Source organism: Pithys albifrons, chromosome 14 (assembly GCF_047495875.1).
Source record: "Pithys albifrons albifrons isolate INPA30051 chromosome 14, PitAlb_v1, whole genome shotgun sequence".
NCBI classification, from domain to species: Eukaryota; Metazoa; Chordata; class Aves; order Passeriformes; family Thamnophilidae; genus Pithys; species Pithys albifrons.
Window position 1 is genome coordinate 7,370,105 of NC_092471.1, and position 22,380 is coordinate 7,392,484.

General features: G+C 42.8%; 1 protein-coding gene across 2 annotated transcripts; it reads right to left on the reverse strand.

Annotated features, from left to right (window-relative positions):
* Positions 1-6,668: 6,668 nt before the first annotated feature.
* On the reverse strand, positions 6,669-22,002 carry LOC139678547 (P2R1A-PPP2R2A-interacting phosphatase regulator 1). 2 transcript variants are annotated; one of them, XM_071569437.1, is made up of 10 exons: positions 21,679-22,002; positions 18,085-18,163; positions 14,558-14,614; positions 12,533-12,576; positions 12,399-12,453; positions 11,876-11,968; positions 11,324-11,412; positions 10,647-10,708; positions 9,802-9,898; positions 6,669-8,696 (listed from the first exon to the last, which is right to left on the reverse strand). In XM_071569437.1, exons 1-10 carry the CDS (start codon positions 21,828-21,830, stop codon positions 8,537-8,539), a joined length of 888 nt encoding a protein of 295 aa, XP_071425538.1. In that variant the 5' UTR covers positions 21,831-22,002; the 3' UTR covers positions 6,669-8,536. The 2 variants fall into 2 exon arrangements, with proteins under 2 accessions (XP_071425538.1, XP_071425537.1); XM_071569436.1 differs by having other exon boundaries at positions 10,647-10,711.
* Positions 22,003-22,380: the final 378 nt, after the last annotated feature.

A 22,380-nucleotide genomic window follows, 5' to 3' on the forward strand; every position in this document is an offset into this window, starting at 1 on the left:
GCATGGATGTACAAAGAAACCATGATAAAAACTGTTTCTTAAAAGAAAAGGAGAAAGAAAAGTTGAATGAAACTTGTTATTCACTCTATTTTTTAAATATAACAGTCTTTAAAGTGCAATAAAACATTACTTTAGTTTGATTCTTGGAAGAACGGAGATTGTGTCATCAGTCAGTATCAGATGGTGAGTCAAACATTAGCATTCACTAGAAAAACCCCAAAATGTTCCTAACTGGCTGCGAAGGCCGAGTGCCAGAGCCTGCTGCAGGCACAGCTCTTGCCTCCAACACTGAGCTCATGGTCAGGTCAGTGTTTTCCTGCCACTGCAGGGCTGTGTTCCTGTAGCTTCACTGTCCTTCAGTACCTACACTGTTAATTCTGATTGTTATGAGGTGGTTTAACCTGCTGCTTGGGGAAGGGTGAGGGATTTGAACAGAAGTGAGGGAGATAAATCTGCCATGTGGTACCTTATCACCCAACAGCCAAGCTAAACACTTAGTTGTGCCCAAGCTGATTAAAAAAGCCCAACACCCATTTTTCCCCCCACATCCTGGTGTTCCAGTCATGGACCAGGCTGGTGTTTTACCAGGCACTTGGAGAAGTACAGAAGAGACAATCAAGGTGTTCAGAGTCAGAGTCACTGTCACCAAGTCTGACACCTGCACTGCCTCAGTCCCGAAGGACAGCACCTGACTGGGGAAGGAGAGCACAGGACACAGCCCCAGAGCACCAATGTTTGTTTTCAGGGAATCTAAAGAGGAAGGATTGGTCTAGAAAAACACTCTGACCAAAGAAATGAGTAACAAAAAGTAATCATAAACCAAATGCACTAAACATTGGACCACTTCTTCATCAAGGGCAAGTGAGAAGCAATGCACAGATAAAAAAAGATTAAATGCACAGTGTAAACTCAGCAGATGCAGAAAAAATGGTGCCTGGGCAAAATAAGGATGACAAGTGTGAATTCTGACTTCTTTCTACTTCAGGGTGGTTGCAGCACTGCAGAATCAGAGATTCATCCACAGTGTTGGAAAAACAAGACCTGAGGACAGTTTCAGTTCAGCGCTGTGAGGAGGAACATATCAAATCATGTTACAACATGGTCACAGAGGGCACTAGTAAAATTTTACCAGGTGGATACACAAATTTGTAAGATATTTCCTGATTTTATATGTATGTATGTATATGTATATATGTGTGTGCATGCACACACTTCTAGTACTTAATAGGGTTTCAGAAAACACTGTATGCCTTTGGAAATAAGACCCAAAACAGCAAATATGCCTCTTAGAAACACCAGGAAAAACAGTTAAGTGTTCACGTCATTTCCCATTCCTGACTCCTAACACAAACAAACAGTCATTTCCTTGCAATGGGCAATGGACAAGTACTTTCAGCAGACAGTTGGGAGGGTTTGAGCTCATCCAGCAGAAACAATCATCGGGTTTACCCAGCACTTGCTGTGGCACCGATATCTCAAACGAGCTGTGCTGGCAGCAGGAAACGGGAGCCCTGCCGAGATCGCTTTCAGGAGCGTCACTCCAGTCGCTGGGGCTTGGTACATGATCTTCTCTAGGTGTTTGCACTTGTCTGGATCAGAAAACGCTTAAACCACCCTGTTCTCTCTAGAGCAGAAACTTGAAACTGCAGTAAACGTGGTGTTGCTGTTCCAGAGCTCCAGGGACAGATGGGGCTCTCAGGGAATCGGTTCATTTCACCAGGGATTGCAGCTGATGGAGCCCCCGAGACCAGAGTGGGTTCAGTATCCCCACATGGTGCCCACCTGGACACAGATCAGGCCCTGCAAAGGAAAATGCTGAGCTGCTGCTGCCACATCTCAAAACATGCCCCAGGAAAACAACAAAGCGTGTTGTCAGGTGGGAACAGTCACTGCTCCTGTTGAAACAGCTCCATGGGGGCATTTCCAGCAGCTCCAAGAGGAGCCTGTGCACACAACTCTCCTTTCAAACAAAGCAGAGAAATCCTGCAATCAATGAGTTAAGAACTGTCAAAGCCAATAGTATGTTATTTCATCTTATGTTCCTATGTAGGGAGTATCTGATAACCAACAAGCCTAAACTGGAAAGAGGCTGCCGAATAGATTTGGCAATAAATCACCACATTTTAGTCCTCATTTGTCAATGTACATTAAAGATACCTCAGTTTCCTTGCAACAGCTTTCCTTATAAATGCCAAATTCCAGCATCTCTTTTCCCTTTGTCACGAGTGAATCTCATACTTCAGGCTTACATTTATTGATAATGGAAGGCCAAGGTTACAGAAGGGAACTTGCCCAAGCCAGTAAACCCAATCCAGGAATGTTTGGTTTACAGGAAAAAGCTCTCAGGTGGCAAGTGGTACATGTTTCACAGGGTCCATGGTGATGCAAGATAACACCAAATTTAAGGACTGGGATGTCTTAAAAACACCCTTGTACAGGAGGTCTGAAAAAAGCCCCAAACCTTGAAGCACCTTCTCTGCCAGGTGAGAGTTTGAGTCCTTGGGTTAGAGCAGCTCAGGTGCTTTGCCCTCTGACCTTGCATGAGACTCTGGGCAGAAAAAAGAAGGGAACAGACAGCCACACAAAGCATGTGGGACTGAGCAGTCCTGGCATTGATCCTCCTCCTGCAGCTGCAGGCAGAAATAGGGGGCTGAGTGGCTGCAGAAAACAAGTTCCCTCCTGTGTCCCTGTGAGTGGAACAGGCACTCACCTGTTCACAGCGCTGTAGGCTCTCACTAGAGCTGGAGGAGAACCATCTGAAGTTAAGAGCTGCTGGAGTCTTCCCTGCGGGAATAAGGTGCTGCCTGAAGAAATTAAATTACAACTGAAACTGCTGAAGGAGAGTGAAGTCCACTGCTGCCAGCAGCACATCACTCACTTGTTACTGCTGCACAGAAGCTGGTGAGGATTGGGAAACCACTGCCCTGCAATCATCCAGAGCCATTTACAGATAACGACTGGGAGCCCAGAAGGTGTATCCTCAAAAAAAACAGCACTGGAGGAATGAACACCGGAGGCGTCACAGTGTAACTAAAGCCCAGTAAGGGGATACACTCACTTTTGGGTCTATTTTTGTCTTGTATAGAAGCTCTTCACTGTACACTAACGAGCTGTTTACTTTGGATAATGAACTGTAGCTAATGCACATCAGCTCTTGAAAATTTGCAAAGCTCTATAACCACGCTGACAATATAATGTGGAATTACATGCAAGCAAAGTAACTGCGCTGCCCTTTGAAACAGCAGAGACTGAAAAGGAGTAATTCAAGCAAGAGCACAACCAAAGCAATGGGCGATCTCCTCACTGTGAGGAAAAAGGCTGCTAAGGACTACCTGAGAAACAGGCTCCCTGTAATGGAACATAAAGCCATGTTTCCAACTTTTAAAAAAAAGCCATAAAATTTACATTAGAAAAATATTATTTACAATAGCAAAATGAGAGTGTTCTCTAGACAACTACAGGCGTTCAGTGGCTTGAGGAATGAATATCAAGGTATTAGACAAGGCTGTGCTTTGACAAACAAGAAACCACCATCAAGAGACAAATAAAACTGCAGTAAAGCTCTGGAATCCCGTGTTCCATCAGCATCACCAAACCCATTAGTCCCTTTCCCTCAGGAATCTGCCAGAAATCTCCAAAACCAAAACTGACTGCTGAAGTGAATGCACTTGAAATGAAAGGATCTTGATGCATTTTTAGCAGAAAGCTTCTTGCAGCGATTTCAGTGCCAGCTTTATTTAAACCAGCCTGAAAGACAACACAGTCCCCGACTCCTGCAACACAAACCCTGATGTGTGCTATGCACATAGTTTTGATTTTTCTCCACACAAGGGCAAAAAGTAACCAGGAGAATCCCATTTCCAAAGATCAGCACCTTCAGCAAAAACTGGTCCCTCTTGAGCAGCTCTTCCTACTTAGGTTGACATGCAGCAAAATTCTAAACATTTACATATATTTATTTATCATGGAAGGAAATATGAAATAACAGCATTTTCCAAGGCCCCCATGAAGCAAGTAAATGATGAAGAAACTAAATCATCAGAAATTTTAATTTGATAAATGCCAGATTTGTCTGAGGAACCTTAATGGCATTGGGGATGTCTTGCCAGTTCCTTGAGAGACTGAGGGGAGCCAGCACAAAGGCACGCAGAGGCCTTGTTTGGCTTTGGTTTAAATGCACTCAACTCCTCCCCTCTTCTGGAAATTCTGTTCCTGAGCCAGCTACTGAAAGTCAAACAAGGTTATTCTCCTTCAGTGGTTTATTTTTCCCCCTCTCTCTCTCATGCTTCTACCACAAAACCCTAGCAGGGGCAGCAATCTCATCCCTCCAGCATGTGCAAGGGGCCTTTGGGATGCAGGGGGGCTGTGACTGCTTGGAGTGCTCAGTGACAGGGGAAAGGCATCTCTGGAGCAAGGTCTGGGCTGGCTGGGAACTTGTCCCCAGTTTACTGAACAAGGATGCTCTCACCAGACACACAGAAGTGTGAAGGCTCCCCTGGTACAGGTAAAACAAACCAACAATCACCCAAAGACACACCCTTAGGAAACAAACGTGAGGTGACAATTTCTGCGTGCAGTTATTGAAAAGGACTCTTGCCAAGGACTTCTGTTTGTGTCTGTAAGGTTCTAATTACTATACTGTAGCTGTAAACATTCAATTGCATTTACAAATATTTTAACTTGTTGCTTCCAGAAGAGGGATCAACTTAAACTCCATCTGCCAGTTGGTGATGAGAAAGGTTGCTTAAAACAGGGTAAGAAGAGCTAACACAGTTTAATTATGACTCCTGAAGTTCTCTATTTTAAGTAAATGAGTTACGACTCCAACATATGCAAGAATACAACAGCACAAAGTGAACATTTCTGAAATGATGACTGCTAAGGGAGGCACAAGCTGTTCTCAAGCTCATGGAGTGCTGGAGGCCCCTCCTGCCTTCAGTCACTTCACTGACAAATCTTTGCACAATAGCAGGGCTGGACTCACAAACACAGAACTGGAACCACAACACACAGCTATAAATCAAACTATCTTGGTCTCACCAGACTCTGGAGGCCTGTTTTGTTTGTACGCGTTGGTGATCATTTACACTCACGTTCTCTGAAAAAAGGTGAAAAGAAAGAATTTAGGATTAAGTTCTTACACTGATCCCAGGAGGAACTTGGGCAGCTGTTCAGCTGAGCATTCAGGTCACCCACCTTGCTGACAGCACACAGGAGACCCTGCAAGTCAGTCTGGCTGAGGCACAGGCTTATCTCTGCTGCCATTTCTGCCTCTCTTGCAGTGTGAAGTATCTCTCCCTCTGCTAAATGCAGTAACCACCAGAGCACTCATTCCAAAAATACAGCCCCCTGAGCACTGGCACCGTTACCAACCTCCCCTCAGCAAGTGTGTCACTGCAGGGAAGGTGGAAGGAAGAAAAACATCCATCAGTTGTCAGGGAAGACACAGTGGCCCAAGACACGATTTAACTGCCAACAAATCCTGCAGGACAGTTTTCAACCAGAGCAATCAAGTGCCAAACAGGAGTGTGACTTTGGAAGGTGCCATTCATGGCAGAATCCCGGCGAGCAGCAGCTGTGTGCCCCAAAAGGGCTGCAGAGCAGAGAAATTTATATATAATACAATATATAATAACACATAGATATAATAATAATAGCCCGAGCTAAGAAAAATGCTAATTTCTTTTTAGAAGACAAAGGCACAGACACTTGTCACAAACAGCTCAGTTAAGGGACACCACATACAACAGCCTTGTGACAGTGACAGAGAATCAAACAAAGCTCCAACATCCACTGGTCATGAGTAAATGAGAAATTACTAAGACAGTAGCAATACCAACAGTGTGAGTTACTATATGAGTATAGGGCTGATTTATGTGCATTGTATAACACTATAATTCCCCGAATCCAGACGCATATCTTGCAGGATAATTTAATTTTGAAGAATTATTATTTAAGAGGAAAAAAACCTAAACATGTCTCCTGACTCCAGGGCATGAAGCTGCAGCTTCTTGGTGACATGAAGACAAAAGACTGAGATGTTTTTCCACAAGTTCAAAGCAATTTCTGTTTTGCAAAAGCAGGGAAAGGAACGGATGCAAAACTGTTTCTCTCCAACAATGACTGGCCCAGAGAGGTTGTGGACTCTCCATCCTTGAAAGTGTTCAAGGCCAGGCTGGATGGGGCTGTGAGCAACCTGGTCTAGTGGAAAGTGTCCCTGCTTGGAACAAGATGATCTTTAAGGTCCATTCCAACCCAAACCACTCTGGGATTCTGTAATTAACTGCCCTACTAAGGCAAACCACAGACTCCCCACTTCCTCCCAAGTGTCAAGACCCTCAGTACTTTCCACCACCCGGGAGTAGCTTCTGTCTTCCAAAGTACTTCAGCACAACCTCCTCTAGGTATAAACTGGGGCCATGTGTAGCTATTGAAGTATTTTGAAAATGTTTGGGTTTATTCTCCTTTATCCCAGGAGTTGTCATAGACCTGTAAGACAGAGTTGCACTAGGAAAACAGATAAATCTGATGCAGATTTTATGGCCAACTTAACTGTAAACTAGACTGGGTGGAAGTAAATTACAATATTCTGATTTTAAAAGAAAGCATTTAATCCCAGATAAAAAAAAAAGAACATGGTTATCTAACAAAGTGCAGAAACAGCAACACACATTTATTTTTCCATTTATTGGCACTTATTTGAAAAATAGCATAAATATTCAACAGAAAAGAGACAAGTTGACCCACACGCCACTATGAAACCCCCTCCACTGACGTGTCTTTTAACAAAGACTGGAAGAGACACCAGGAGGTTCATTCTTAAGAAACAAGCAAGATTTTTAAAACAAGAGTCTTGCTCTCACCACAGAAGAGTGAACGCACAGCAACTCTTTGGCACATACCTGAAATTGCAAAACCAAACTTCGCCTTGTCAGACAAACAGACACCAACCCTCGAGAGTCCGTCTGCACAGGGACAAAGGGCAGCTCAGAAAGGAACTGCAACCAGCAAGGGGACTGTTACAATAATTTAAGAGGAATGGTATCAGAAGTAAACCATGTCATATCTTACTAGAACAGCCAGACTGTTAAATACATTCTATTTTCGTTCTACAATGAGGACACACAGGAGCAGGTCGTTGGTCCTCTGGTCACCAGGTCTTTGCGCTCCAAGTCATCCACTTCTGATTTTGATGGCTGCTGTCAATCAAAGCTTCACCCACGTGAATCTTTCACAGCAGAGTTCAGGGCGGGTTCTTCTCCTACTTGAGGAGGTTTCCGTACTTTTCTCACTTTATGACACATCACAAAGATTTAGTGTTTAAAAATAAAATGTTTTGCTTCATTATTAACCTCTCTGAAGAAGTTTGAAACCACACAGCACAGACATGCACAAATGTGGACCCAGCTGGGGGGGTTCAGCTGCACAATGGGAGCCCAAACGAGGCTGCCACTGGAAGATCTCTATTGACAGCTGTCTATAGAGGGGTCTGCAAATTATTCCTCCTGTTTGGGGAATCAGAGTTGAGATCAGGATGCCTCAACACACTGACTTTTCAAACATCTCAGATTATCAAATTATACGCTTTCAATCAGCATCTGAAGTTTTCAACAGCAGAAAAGACTTGATGTCATTGTTTGAGAAAGTGACATCAGGAGATCAAACATGTCTGATCACCTCAGCCTGTAAAAAGATATTCTGGATTCCTCACCGTATCTGTCCAACAGAACTCATATATGAGGACAAATACTGACTGTTAAAATAATGCATTTCTGAAGTACTAAATACTAAAGCCTCAGGATTTAATGTTTTGCTCCAAATATTACCACTAGTATTCCCTATTAAAAGACCTTTAACAGAGCATCTACCACTGCAATACATCATCTAAATGGGGAAGAAAATAATACAAAACCCCAGAAGAATGTTTCACACCAGCAACAGTCATGATGAATAAAATCCAACATATAAATTTAAGCTGACAATTCACCAACTTGTTCTTTTGATGTCCATTGAGACACAGAATTGATTATGAGCCAATCATAACAGAACACAATAATCAATTCTCCCCCAGTATTCTCCTTTACGTATGAAGAACTAAACAACATAAATATCTAACACTGTGGGAATAACAACAATTAGTAAGCTGATTCGTTGGTTTCAGACAAATGTGCCAGTTATCTGCTCCTACACAAGCACCATGATAGATGAGGGAGGACACTGGCTGCTGGCAAGTCTTCCACAAACATGCACAGCGTTTGTAACTCACGCCAAGGAGACAAAATCCACAGCAAATCCACATCTCGCTGGCTGATGGGAGCATCCAATGGGTCTGCAACCCAAATGCTTGCTGTCTTTTAGTCAATGTCATACAAATCACTAGAAACATGAATTCCTCCTCAAGGAACTATTCTGGAAGTTTTCTAGAAATCATGACATTCCTGGAAGTTCCTATGAGGAACAGAATCAGTTACACACAACAGCAAGTCCTGGCAATACCCAGCCTGTTTCCCGGTGTCCATCAGCACACTCCTGCTCCTCAGTTAATGGGTAACTTGGCTGTCAGATCTACTGGTAAAAACGGGGATCTGGAGTCAGAGAGTGAGACTGGAGAGTCTGTGCTGGTGCCAACTTCCGCTGGGGAGTCACAGGAGGAGCCTGCACTGCTCCTGTTGTCATCGAGGACATGTGAGGACAGACTGAAAACGGAGCAACATTAGGATGTGAGAAACGAGGCACTTGCTCTGATGAGTCCCAAGTACCAGTTTAGTTCATTATGAAGCCATTTTAACCACACATGCACATCTCTGAATGAGCAGGAAGCCCCATGATCTGAAATATGTCTGCAACTGCACACCTTGCAGTCACTTCTAGACAGGCACAGAACACTCTGCCTGTTTCCTCCTCTGCTCACCCAGAAATGGGGCACAGATTAGAAACCCTGGGCTGAGCAACCCCTGCCAGCTTTACCCCATCTCCCAGACCAGCACACAGCCAGGAGCCTCTTCTGCCAGGAGAGCCAACAATAAGGTGTACATACTCCACTGTACTGCAGATCTGACAGGACACAGATTTATAACTGATCTATCATCAGTGATAGCAGCAAAGTGTTTTTTGAAAAATTACCATCTCCTAAACCAATGGAGCAATTGAACCCATACTGCTATGCCCACTGTGAACAGGGTGTGCAAAAAAGGTGTTTTTAGAGTACATTTAAAGCACCTATTTTTCTACTGTAATGTACTCAAAGCTTGTGCACAGCTTGTACATCAGCTGAGAGGCAAAAAGGACAGAGGCACTGTGAAGAGCCCTCTCTTGATGGCTGTGTGGGCATTCCCTGTGTATTATTAACCTCTTGACTAAAACACTGGAACAAAAATCTCTTGCTATTTCAAGTCATTTTGATTTTTAACAAATTACTTTTTATCTCCTCACAGCAGGGAGGGTCAGACAGACTCAAGTCCCTTTGTGAGTAAGAGCAAGGTTAAAAAAGCAAAATCCCATTTACCCAAAAGCATCAGCATTCAAATTTGACTGCAACTTAAAACTAGACTCCAAAAACTGTCAGCCATGAGGTGTCTTTGCCTGAACATGCTCAACTGCCATAGAGGGGAAGCATGTTATCAGTCAGGCCTGGAAACTGTGAATATTGCTGCCTTTTCACTGTGATAATTTCAGTGCTGTAAAGTTATGAGATGTATGTACTAAAAACAAACAAAAACAATTCAAGCATAATCATTGCCAGGAGGAAAAAAAGGCTTGTATGCTGCTGCTGAAAGGGACAATTAATAGCACAGCATTTACCATCCCCCAAGGTCCGCCTGATGTGCAGTTTCAGGGCTAAGCATGTTGGTGGAGCCTTGGAATAACCTTTTGGGATGATCTTCCATCTCTGTCACACCTTTGGGAAGAGATAAGGAATGATAAATATTACTACTCATTTAAACTAAAATCTGCTTTCAAAATACTTCTACAGAACAAACAGAATAGAAACTCAAACTTTATAATAGATTATTTTATATGTAAAACATATAATTTAGATGCTGAAATTTTAAATACTGTCTATTTCTTGGAAACAGTCCAAGCTTCAGTGTTTAGTGAGTTATTAACTGAGGTTTAGATATCAGATCTTTATTCTTCAGTAGTGAAGAACAATCTTTTTGTTTCAGTTTATCCAGCTCTCAGTTCACTGACCAGCCCCACCAGAGCAGAGAAGCTGAGGATGAGGAAAACGAACAAGGTCCAGGATTATCGCAAAACTTTTATATTGACTTTGATTTCCAAACTGCAGAATAAGAGAGGACAGATCTCTGCTTAAATAGGCTATGACAGAAGTCAGATAAAGCTGTTTTAGAAGTTGTCTCAGAGCCAGAAGTGTTCTGTAACAAAAGTGAAGCAGGAAGATGTAAAAACAGGTAAAATAATAAAGTAGCCATAAGTTAAACCTGAAGAAAAATGCAGGAAGACAGAGAAGCATTAGAACAGAACAACTATTAGCTTTATAAAGATGTTTTATCACCTGTAATACCTTCTATTTCTAGTCACTTTCTGAAGTACCAGCCAATTGAACAGGATTGTGAAGACAGTTACATGAATTATTACATAACTAACAAGTTGGCCTATTTATCAGCCAAACCTAAATACTGTACCTTTTCTTTTTATTGATCCAAGAACACTTGGTCGAATGCAGTTAATTGGACTCTGGCTTCTCCTGCTAAAAGAAGGCATTTGCTATACTGAGATCATCATTAAAAAAGGAAGGTTGAAAATATATGAAGAATCAAAAGATACTCAGAAAACACTTAAACTAAGTAAAAAATACAAAGAAAATAGGCATTAAAACAACTTATCCTGAAGAAAGACCAGGAAGCACAGACCTGAAGAGCCAAAGTTTGATCACATTATTTCACAACTGGGGCAGTCTAAAATCTCACAGCCAGGCACAGTTTTGCTGAATTTTCAAGGCCTAATAAAATTTAATTGTATGCCCACATCACTGAAAACAACATCCAATGCAACTAAAACAGGAGGAGTAACAAACCCTAAATCTGTTTCTGTTTTCTTCCCCTTAGAATTCAATTACTTAAGATGTGATTGAGAGCAATACAGAGACTACACTGGGAGACAGAGATGCCACAATGCAGCCCCCTTTCCCAATGTAGTGACATCAGGATTTAGACAAATGTTTTACAGGACTGTAAAATGTAAAGTTTACACAAGCCAACTTGTTATATTCAGTGATGAATATAACAAATTCTGGTATTTGAAACACCTACTGTGAACGAGTTGTACCAGTTTTCTACCACTGATTTGTTCTAGTACTTACCTTGAAAATCTCCTTGTTGGACTTGGGCTGGGACTTGGAGGCAACCCAGTGCTGCTGACCAGGCTTTGCAGGGATGGTGAGAAACATTGCTGAGAGGAAACCAGTTCGTGTTATTCATTTATAAAGCCTGTCTGACTGCCCTGTGCTAACAACTGATGCTACTGCAGAGGAATAAACAACCCAGTATCAATTTCAGCAACCAGTCACTGAGCCTGGTTATACTGAGACACCACTTTTTGCTACTGAGAAAAAAGAATTTCAAAATCAAACAGATTCTGTTTTCATGCAGATTTACTGCACCATGCTCAGGTTAAACAGAATTATTTATTTTTTTATTAACCACAGATTAACAGCTGAACATTCATAGGAATTCACATCCAAAAGCTGTGCAGCTGTTAGCTGGTATTTTCTGGTTTGGGGTTTCAGGGGGTTTTATTTACTCTCTAGTTTCTTGTTTGCAGCTGAGGTAGAAAGGAGCAGGTGGCTTAATCTTTTGCTACTAATTTGGCTGAATTTATTTAGCACTACTCATTATTAGCACATTTTGCTCACCTTCCCTATTCCTCTTGTAGGTGAAGGAGCTGGAGAAACAGGAACAAAGTCTACTTGCTTTGGTGATAGTGATTTTTCAAAATCATTGTCGCTCTGTAAATAGTACATATGATTAATCTTTCCAGCAGGTACCTTAACATGAAAAGGACTGATGGGTCTGAAATTCCAAAGTTATCCTCCATCTTACCACAAATTTTTAGGTAGCCCTTTATGAGCTTATGCTTAACAACAACAACAACAAAAAAGCCTTAAACATTACATGGTATCAGAGCACAGAAGAAAATTCGAACAGGCAGAGACACCCATGCAATTTCCTTTGGACACACCAGCCCAAGGAACCCACATGTACCTTGAACAACTGATAATTCTATGCCTTGTTAGTGGGAAAAACTGCTGATCAAAAGCAGGGCTATGCTAACACCTCAATTGAAAGGAAAACTATCAAAGAAAATGTAGACATGAGAGAGTCTCTAGTGTCCTGATACTGATGACAGAAACACAAATTAAAGCAGGAATGCATTACCAGGCTCAAGCTCTCCTCCCATGAGTGGCTCATCTGCATTGCTACTTGCACTTCTCTATAAAGAAGAAAAGAAATGTATTGTCCCAGGCCCACAGACAGCTGCAGTCACTGTTCTGGTCTGCCTCAGTACTCACCTTTCATGAACTGTTTCTCTGTTCAGCAGGTTCATTCCTTCTTCCTGAAAGATCAGCAGATGAAAAAATATGATCAAAAAAGCACTTTGCTGCAGCAAATCAGAAAAGCTGTGGCTTCATTTCACTTTGTCATGCAGAAAATTTATTTCAACTCAGTTAAGCAGCAATAACCTCAAATTCTCACTACAAGGAAAGGAGTGAAGATGTAGTACAAGAGATCATCCCGTAAGTGCTTGTGTGAGCTGGTTGTTTCCCCAAGATGCTTTAGTTTCATTACTACCCAAGAATTAGTGACAAAACTAAACAATAATACAAACTAAAATTTCTGCACATGTCAGATCATCTTTTTGCAGTCTGCATAATATCATTTCCCAGAGTGGACACTGGTACAGATAATCCTCAAAAGCATGGCTGGATTCTTACCTTATTCTGTGGATTAGTGACTAACTAGATACTTGTCAGCATCTCATTTGCAATACCCTGCATTGCACACAACGATTTTGGGGTTTAGTGAGGGGATTTTTCTAAAAAAAACCTCCATAAAATATTATTGAAATGGCTCAAATATGTAAAATTAAACTAAACATCAAGTTCAAACTTAACTCAGTCTCCTCTTAGGTAGACACCCTTCCTTAAAATTAACCAAATGCTACCCAGTCTATTGAGTGAATGAGCAGATTCCCTAATTCAGTCCAGTTCAATTAACCACCTTCACAATCCTCATCCTAAGAAGGAAGAATCTAACACAGTTCACCTGTGTGGTAATTTGTTCAGATTTGAAAGAGATCACAAGTAAATCACACGGGTTCTCAGTCAGCACACAGGACATGGAATGAATTCCAACTTGTGAATTTAATGATCAAACACAAATTAGAAAATTACACTGTTTGCCTTAACAAATATGAATGCAGAAGTATTTTCCAAAAAACACAATTATCAAACTTTACTTCTTGTAGTCCAGCAGAGCCACACCAGTTCATTTCTTCACTCTCAGCACTTCTCATTTTATCTCCCTGCTCATTGCAGGGGGGTTGGACCAGATGACCTTTAAAGGTCCTTTCCAACCTGAACTAATTTATGATTCTATGATATTTACATATTAATCCTGAGCTTTTTTATATTGATAAAAACAGCTCTACAACTGACCCAAGTGCTTCAGAGTCTCTTTCAGCTTGTAAATTATTTACATAATGAAAGCAAGCAGTTATTTTCTTCAGGCTTACTGTGCAACTACCTTAAATATCTGAGGTGGGAAGCAGAAGTGCCTCCCAACTGCTTCAGACACCATACCCTAAAATTGCTGTCTGAAGCATTAAATCATTTTCTTAACTTTTCACCCTGTAAAAATCAAGCCTATCCACTGAAAACTAGCTAGCTAAAAAAAATTATATAAAAAAAAATTAAGCATCTTTAAAGCATTTTTATAAACATTCTATTGTGAAAAAGTGGAGATTTAAAATGAAGGAGCCAGGAGGGCTTGAGGTTGTTGATTTTAAGCTGGAGTCTGTGGTTGCTGGCTGGGCCAGAGCTATTTGAGCCTGCCCAGAGATCCCCCACACCCCTCCCTGCGTGTTTGCTCCGGGGCCCTTCCCCCTCCGTCCGTGCTGGGACAGCACAGGGATCTGCATAAGAAAATTACACAGACGAAAAATAGCCCGGCCAGAAGAGCACAAACTATTTTTCAGCCAGAGTGTTTCCTTATCCTCCCATTTTCTGGCTGCTTAAAAGTCTTGAGCCAACACAAGTTAAGGAACACTTTGTTGTTGGCCCTGAATGTTTATGCTGGCACTACTGCCAAAAACTTGGTGAAACTTTACCCTGAGGGTTTACATTAAAGTAAAATGTCCATTTTAAGGTTTCTGCCTCTGCTCAAATCTCCTCACTGTGAGAAGCATTCTCCTCCACAAAACACAGAGCAGGCAAGGAAAAATCTACAGCCATCTGAAGGACACCACACACCAACTGCAAAAAACCCAATCACCTATAAAAAATTTAAATTGTAAAGAAATGAGCCCCTGTGGTTACCTGTTTGATTTGATGCAGGCGGCTGCTGGGAATACGGACAGGAGACGATGGCACAAACTGCAAAACAAAGTCACAGACAATGAAAGTGCAGCAGAAGGGAGGGAAAGGTGCAGCAGGAATGTCAGCTACTACTCTGTAGGGCTACCACAGACTATAAAAAATAATTTAAAAAATCACTTATATCATTCTCAGTATATATAAACTACATAATTTACTTGGAGGAACATGTTAGTATGTATTTCCACATTACTCTGCTTTGAATGCTCACAGATGCTAATTAGTATCAGCCTGGCTTCCATTCCATTTCCAGGCAACCAGAACTGACAGCCCTCTGCACAGAAGGGAGCTGCTTTTCACAAGCTCACTGCCACCCTTAGTGTGTATGTTGGCATAAATATTTTCCTTTATGGGATTCAGAATGTTTATTTTCATTTAAGTGATCCAGAAAGCTCCCCAATGGACCCTTCAAAAATACAAAGCCAAAACAACACGTTGTATAAAAAGGTTCCTGGATTGTTGTCTGCCTATAAATGAGTACTTTGACAGGTGAAAAAATCAGCTATTAGAAGGTTAACAAAGAGTTAAACATTTTCTTTATGGTTTCTGAAGAGCTTCACCAATTTGGGTGAAATCAGAGAAGACGTCACTAAAAATGGCCCTCTGTTAATGCTGACAGTTTTGCATCAAGATCTCACTGGAACATTGTGATCTAAAACTGAACACTCAAAACTGAGTAATTTAAAGTGATTATGCACTCAAAATATAATTTTCTTTCATGTATTTCCCATCCCTCAAACAGTTAACTCTCAGTTGATTTTTGTCATAGCCATTCAGGGAACAAAAATTCTAAGCTAAAGCTTTGAATAGAAATTTAACTTCTCTACAAGCTGAAAATCCTTCCAAAAAATAAGGTGTCTTTTTAAAATGGATGTGTTCAGAGAGTAAGGTTTGCATTATTATAAGTGTTTATGTACTTTATTCAGTTAAGGCTTCTTCCCCTTCACAAAACATTACTGGAGCTCCTCATCACACCAAAGCTGGATAACCAAAATTCCATTAACTGTTACTGCACCACCTCCAACCAGCAGCACAGAGAATGCAAAGATTTTGCTCCCTGACACAGAATTATGTAATTTATCACAGACTGTTAATGCTACATATATGCAGAGTCCTCCTAAAAAACAGACATCAAGACATCACACCCTTCTTTTCACAGAAGAATTCAGCCTATCAGGCTCACACAGAGGATGTCTAATATTTGTGCTAGAATTTACTCACCACAATATATACTGCTAAAGTCTCACAGCTGTAATATCCTGGCTGGATACCTTTTAAGTCCAGTTTAGGGCAGCTTTACTGTTATACTGGGCTCCCAAAAATCCTGTGCACCTCATAAAAATTCCTCCAAGCTGCACCAGCCAATGCAGACCTTGAGCTGACCTTGATTCTCACACAGAGAAAAGGATTTGGACAATGGTGCATTCCTGCCTATTCATTGTGCCATTCCACAGTAGAAAGGCATTTGCTCCACTGATTATATTCTAATTTTATGACTGTGATCCACATACTTTAAAGTTTGACATTAATAGAATATGGACAAAACCTGTAAAACAAAAATTATAAACAGGCAGTTAAGTGTTCTCTGCAGGGTCTCAAGCACTGACACAACTCTGAGGATCCCATACCTTGTTTCCAACAAGTCACCACCCTTGCCTTGTTAATGTTTAAAACTCACTTTTGCCTTGTTTGTATCCCTCAATTTAATTATTTTGAAAAGAAAACCTCAGCCACCTTTAAAGGATACTGCTAAACAGACAGAACCCATTTGTTAAAATTATGCTGCTCAAATCCCCCATGTTTTAAGAGCACACAAAGCTTAATAAAAACATTACGAACTATTAAGACAGAGGGAAGAGAAACACCCTCCTCCCTTCCCCAGGATGTCAGACACTGTTTTCCACTGCAGGTAAAGTTTCAGGAGTGCCAATGTGGAGGCCAAATGAGCAGTGACTGCCCCGGTGCCTCTGGCCTGCCCTGCAGTGCCCTCTGCCTCCTGCCAGCAGAGGCACCTGTGGGGCCACCCCGAGCCCCAGCAAGGAAACCAGACAGCTTTTACAGGAAAAAAAATTAGAAAAAAATTTAAAAATCAACTTGTGCTGAAATAGCACCTCAACATCTAACCATGGACTAAAATGCTTTGCTTAAACAACAAAACCACACAAACCAAAACAAACCCCACACCAAAACATTTACTCCCAGTGCCACTGGTATCTCCTGGAAGGAAATAAACAGCAGACACTGAGCCCGGTTGATCCTTCCTTGGCAATTACATGCAGTGTCCAAGAACTGCAGATCAAGCCCCGGCCCAAACAGCAGAGCTGCCCTTACAATCACCATCACAGAACAGCAGGAGCCTGAGGCCTGGGGAGCCACTCAAAAAATACATTTTAGAACTCAGTTGAGCAACTGGGATGGCCACGAGAACCCCAAAGCTGGAGTTGATGGAGTGACCTCCAGTTATGAGAGTTCAGCAACTCCCACACTACACAGATTAGACAAATACTAATCAACCTTTTTCCACAGAGTTTACAAATCATAAAACTTTATCTGCCCTTATAATACTAAAATTAACAGTTTCAGTCACTTATTGAATATTTTAACCCTCTTTATTAGAGCTTAAACTGCAAACTTGGATTAGTTTTCTTAAATACAAAAAAGTGGGGTTTGAAGTACCTTTACCACCTACTTAATGTAAAATCTAATTTACCAAAGTAGATGTGATCAGCTCCTTGGAATGCCTCTAATGTCATAAAGTACATGTATTTCCTTGCTATAGAAGCAATACCAGGGGTGGTTGCTCAGGGTCCTTAGTGCTGAAAGTGTCATTATTTTCACAAAATCATTTAAGTCCACAGAAGGATGAGAACCTCAAGGCTCATTTCCAGTTCCAGCCTCTCGTGCCACATTCAAAGAGCACCCAGACCATCCCTCAGACAAGGCACTGACCTGGCAGTCAATGGGCATAAATAAAATTTCAACTGTATTTTGTCAGCACCTGGTCAGCTGGGAGTGAAGAAAAAAGTCAACTTTCAGGACACTTTTTAATAATATTAATATGAGGGAAAGGGTCAAGAACATCATCCCATGAAGGTGGGAAAACTGGTTCAGTCCAGAAAACTGCAACATCTACTGGGGCAGCCAGAAGAGCCAGCCCATAAGTGAAAACCAAACTGCTTCTCAGCAAGTTCTGGGCAATGCCCAGAATTAATTAACATGAATTAAAGAATTTGCATCTTTTTAGCCCAACAATTGAGGATCTTCACGAGTGAACACAATAAACTTAATTTTCACCTTTGTTTGTTTCTCCTCTGACCACAAGCAAATGGTCTGTAAGTAACATTTTACTAAAGCACGTTAATGCCCCAGTGCAGGTCCCTGTTTCTGAAAGCAGGGGGTGTTGGTTTCACAGGCCACGATCTCCTTCTGTTTGTTGCTGTTTGCACAGAGCGGGCTGGTCGGTTCCTTACCAGGCTGTGCCGGTTCATGACCGTGGTGCTGTTCCGGCGCGCTCTCAGGACGCTGCCCTGGAACACCTGGGAGTTGTCGCTGTGAACAGAAACACTTGTCAAAGGCAAAGCCATTTCCTCCCTATCAAAAAGCACCTCAACACAAGCTCAGTTTGCAGCGCTGTGACAGCTGTCATGTCGAGACAAAGCACTCCAGAGACAGGTACATAAGAACTCTTCAGCTTGTTGGCAGAGAGCAAAAATCAAATTGTTCATCCCAGCTACTTCAATTAAGGATTTTAATTAATCATATTGTGTCTTCAGAGCAACTGACAAGCTGTTTGGAGTGCTTGTTTCTGTGGGAATTTATGATGTTTGGAATAGCTGCAGTTTGTACATTGCTTCAAATGTCATTCAACAGAACAAACGTGTCAATGGCTCATAACCAGTAACTGAAACCAGCTTCAATCCCACAGGAAAAATACAATTTAAAATACAGTATCTTGATAAATCTTTCCACTGCAAATATGTTTTGAACTTTTTTCCAGGAAAGGTTAAACATACAGTGAAACAGTTTTTAAAGCCACACAGCAGTGCATCCATTTAAACAGTGAAGTGTTACTTATTTGATCTAAAATTAGCTCCTTTTCAAGGCAACTTTAGTTCCATTGATTGCCAAAGCAAATTTCACTGGTCATGCCATCTCTAGTTACCAACAGCCAGTGATGAGCACGTGATGAAGGTGACTGCAGAAATAACGTAAATTTTGTGATCAATAGAATAAAAATTTTGAGCCCCAATCCTACAATCTCCACACCCCAAAATCAGTAACTGCACAGCACAACAGTCCCAAATGTAAGACTGGAATTAAATCCAAATTACAAGAATTCACTGGGTTGTACCTTTTTGTTTCGGCTGCTGACTCAGGATGCACAAAGACCTCATATAAACACAATTTCCTAAAACTAAATAAATCAACAGTGTTACCTTATTCTAATAAGGCACTTTTAAGACACACCATTATCAGAATCCTTCAGTTTAAACACACCAGTGAGACACATGCTTTAGACAGATTTTACGTAGCTGTAAATAAAAAACAAACAAAGCTTATACTGTGAAATAAAAGCCAAAAGCAATTGGCATAAGCACTGTACTTTCTGCCAAGAAAAATGCTGTGACTCCTCCTCTAAAGCGTCAAGTCCACAGGACCAGACACCATGTACAATTTTCCAACAAGTTTCATTCAGCTCCCACCCCTGAGAGATCAAAGAGTTACCACTTGACAGGAGGTGGAACTGGAGAAATTTAAGGGATCCACGACATGATGTTTAGAGAGGGGATTTACTGACTGAGGCCAACAGCAACAAGTTCTTTGGAGTGTCAGTGTAGTGGCTGGCAGGCAAACACCACACAAACAGCACATCCTGAGATCCAGGGCCTGAGTCAGGAAAACAGGCTGGAAGGATTCTGCACCACATTCCCACAGGCTGAGTCCAACACTCCGTGCTAACCAGCAGAGAGGGGGAGAAAAAACCCTGTAAATATCCTTACCTTTAATCTCCCTTGCAAAAACACCAGGCTGGTCAGATCTCAGGCTTACCTTTCACAGAAAACTCCTACAGGTCCTATTAAAAAATCAATTTGATTTGGTGCAAAACAAAGAGTTAAAAGTTCTGTGGAAGGTAATTTCTATGATCTAAAATATTCTATTTAAAACTATTCTCTGGCTCTGCAGGAACTCATCCTCCAAGTTCCTGACTAAATCTGTTAATGAAGAAGTCAAAATAGAAGAAAAAGCAAGCTGTGCAAGGGCAAGAGCTTTTGTTTCAGTTTACTCAACAAAGCCATTCTGGGAAAAATTGAAGTTTCTTGCCAAGAGCTGCAATCTTGCAAAAACAGAATTCTGATGGAAAATTCCAAACTAACAGGCAAACCACTGCAACCACCTCAAATTAGCTCAGTGGCATTTCAGTTTAATTTCTATGAACACCTCACATACAGTATAGGCAGAGTTTCAGGGCAAGAGCTCAGGCTTACCCTTCTACCTGCCTAAACAGTGAATTAAATAACTTGTTTGGCTTTTTTAAGTGTCACGAGTCTTACAGTTTGTAAGAAACAACTTACAAAAAGCTGAGATTATAAAAACATCTTGTCCCAGTTGCACAATTAGTTTACCTGCTCAGAAGCCTCCCTGGGGAGAACTGCCACACACAACAGTTTGATACTGCTTTGAAATGTAAAATGGGGGTTGTTTCATTATGATTATGAAAAAAAATCACAATTATATTTACTTAATATTAACCATGATGGAATAGGCAAGAACTAGTATTTCCTCTGAACTGTCAGGCACAGTTAACCATTTTGGTACAAGAGATATGTGAGATTTCTTCTTCACTTGATATCCAGTTTCTTACAGAAACACGAAGGAAAAAAAACCAAACCACCAGGAAGTGCTTATCATGTAATATGCCATGTTTTATAACGTTTATTGTTGATATTCTCTCCCAAACTGCACACACACTCTCAGCAGCCCATGGACCAGCTCACAGTGGGATGGCAGCCACACCACGGAGCAGGATGGGGCATCTCCCAACTACACAACACCCAGAGGAGACAGGAAAATGCACTCTGGGGGTTATAAACTTACCCAAACACAAACTGTACAAGAGACCCTGCCTGCCTGAGAGCTTTCCACTGGCCTGTGCCTGGAACTGCCCCTTTCCATCCTGTCAGCTGAAGGGAGCGAGCCCTGGCAAATACCCAATCCTGGCAAATACCCAATCCTGGCAAATACCCAGCCCTGGCAAATAGCCAGCCCTCCCTGCCAACAGCACCTGCCACAGGCTGATGGCACTACCCGAGCACAATAGTCTACACAACACCTTGTCTTTCTCCCTGTAACACATACTGAAAAAATCAGTATCGACCACAAAAATTCCTGGACACCTGACACACTGTTTTACACTGCATGCAAAACTTATGTCAAGGTCCCACAAAACGACCTTCCTCATCAAATTCCCCTGGTTGCCCTGAAAGCATTTACTGTTGCAATCGCACAGAGGGCATTGATTTAATTTATTCAGACTCGAATCATTACAGGAATCTCCACGACTGTTATTCTGTCCATCAGAACGGCCCAAACCTTCCCCACTGTGCAACACAACACACAGTCCTGCATGAGAACACGGCGTTTGGGCAAAGCCACAGCACGTCTGCCGAGGCTTTCTTGCACCCTCCACACTCCGATGCCTTGCCCAAATCCCTCCCTGCTCGGGACAGCGCTCAGGAACACACTTTTGGTTAAAACTTGGTTATAATAGTGCCAAGGTCATGGGTTCAAACCCCTATGTGGGCCATTGACTTAAGAGTTGGACTCGATAATCCTTGTGGGTCCTTTCCAATTCAGAATAGTCTGTTTACACTGTTTACTCTCTTTACTTTTCCGCAAGGCGCCGCGGAGCATCCCCGGGGCTGTGCCCGGGCGGGCCCTCACCTGAGCTCTGTGCTCCTGAGTCCCCCGGCCCCTCCCCTGAGCCCGGCCGGGCCCCTCACCTGAGTCCCCCTCACCCCTCACCTGAGCCCCCCGGGCCCTCCCCTGACCTCTGGGCCGCTCACCTGAGCCCGTGGATGAGCGGGGCGCTGTTCGACCTCCTCAGGCCGCCGCCGTCGCCCGGGCCCGCGGCGCTCCCCGGCGGCAGCTCCAGGTCCAGCTCCATCTTCTCCTGAGCCATCGCGGCGGCGGCTCCGGCTCCTCCCGCCCCGCCCATGCACCGCGGCGGCCGCTCAGGCCAGAGCTGCCCCGGCCTTGCCGAGCCCGGGGGCGGGGGGGCGGCGGCGGCAGCAGCGCCGCATCCCGGGGGTGCGGGGCGGCCCCGATCCCAATCCCGATCCCGGCCCCGTTCCCGGCCGCCCTCCCGTCCCGCCCGGCCGGCGCAGGCGGGCCCGGCACAGGGCGCAGGCGCGAGCGGGGCCGGGCCGGGCCGGGCCGCCGGTCGGTGGAGGCTCCCTGGGAAGGGCCCGGCACGGGGCTTCACACACAGACGATGTCCTGTCTCTTGTGGCTCTCGGAGATAACAGCGCGTGGTTCTGTGCAGGCCCAGGCAGCTCTAGGAGTGAATAAGAATAAAACCAATATTTTCAACATTGTTTTTATAGCTGCACGTGTCCCCGGTTTGTACCTACAGGAGGTTGTGGTCAAATAGTTAACTCTTGGGAAGAATCATAGAATCAGTTGGGTTGGAAGAACCCTCTGAGATCATCAAGTCCAACCCTTAATCCAACCCCACTTTGATTACCAGATCATGGCACTCAGTGCCA

What these genes read in the sequence shown, in the direction of transcription:
- LOC139678547 (XM_071569436.1), bottom strand. Translation starts at nt 21,830, where the DNA reads ATGGGCGGGGCGGGAGGAGCCGGAGCCGCCGCCGCGATGGCTCAGGAG. An exon ending in TCATGAACCGGCACAGCCTG is followed by an intron (nt 14,615 to 18,084) that starts GTAAGGAACCGA and finishes TTTGTTTTGCAG; the next exon opens with TTTGTGCCATCGTCTCCTGT. An exon ending in GGGAGGAGAGCTTGAGCCTG is followed by an intron (nt 11,969 to 12,398) that starts GTAATGCATTCC and finishes TACTATTTACAG; the next exon opens with AGCGACAATGATTTTGAAAA.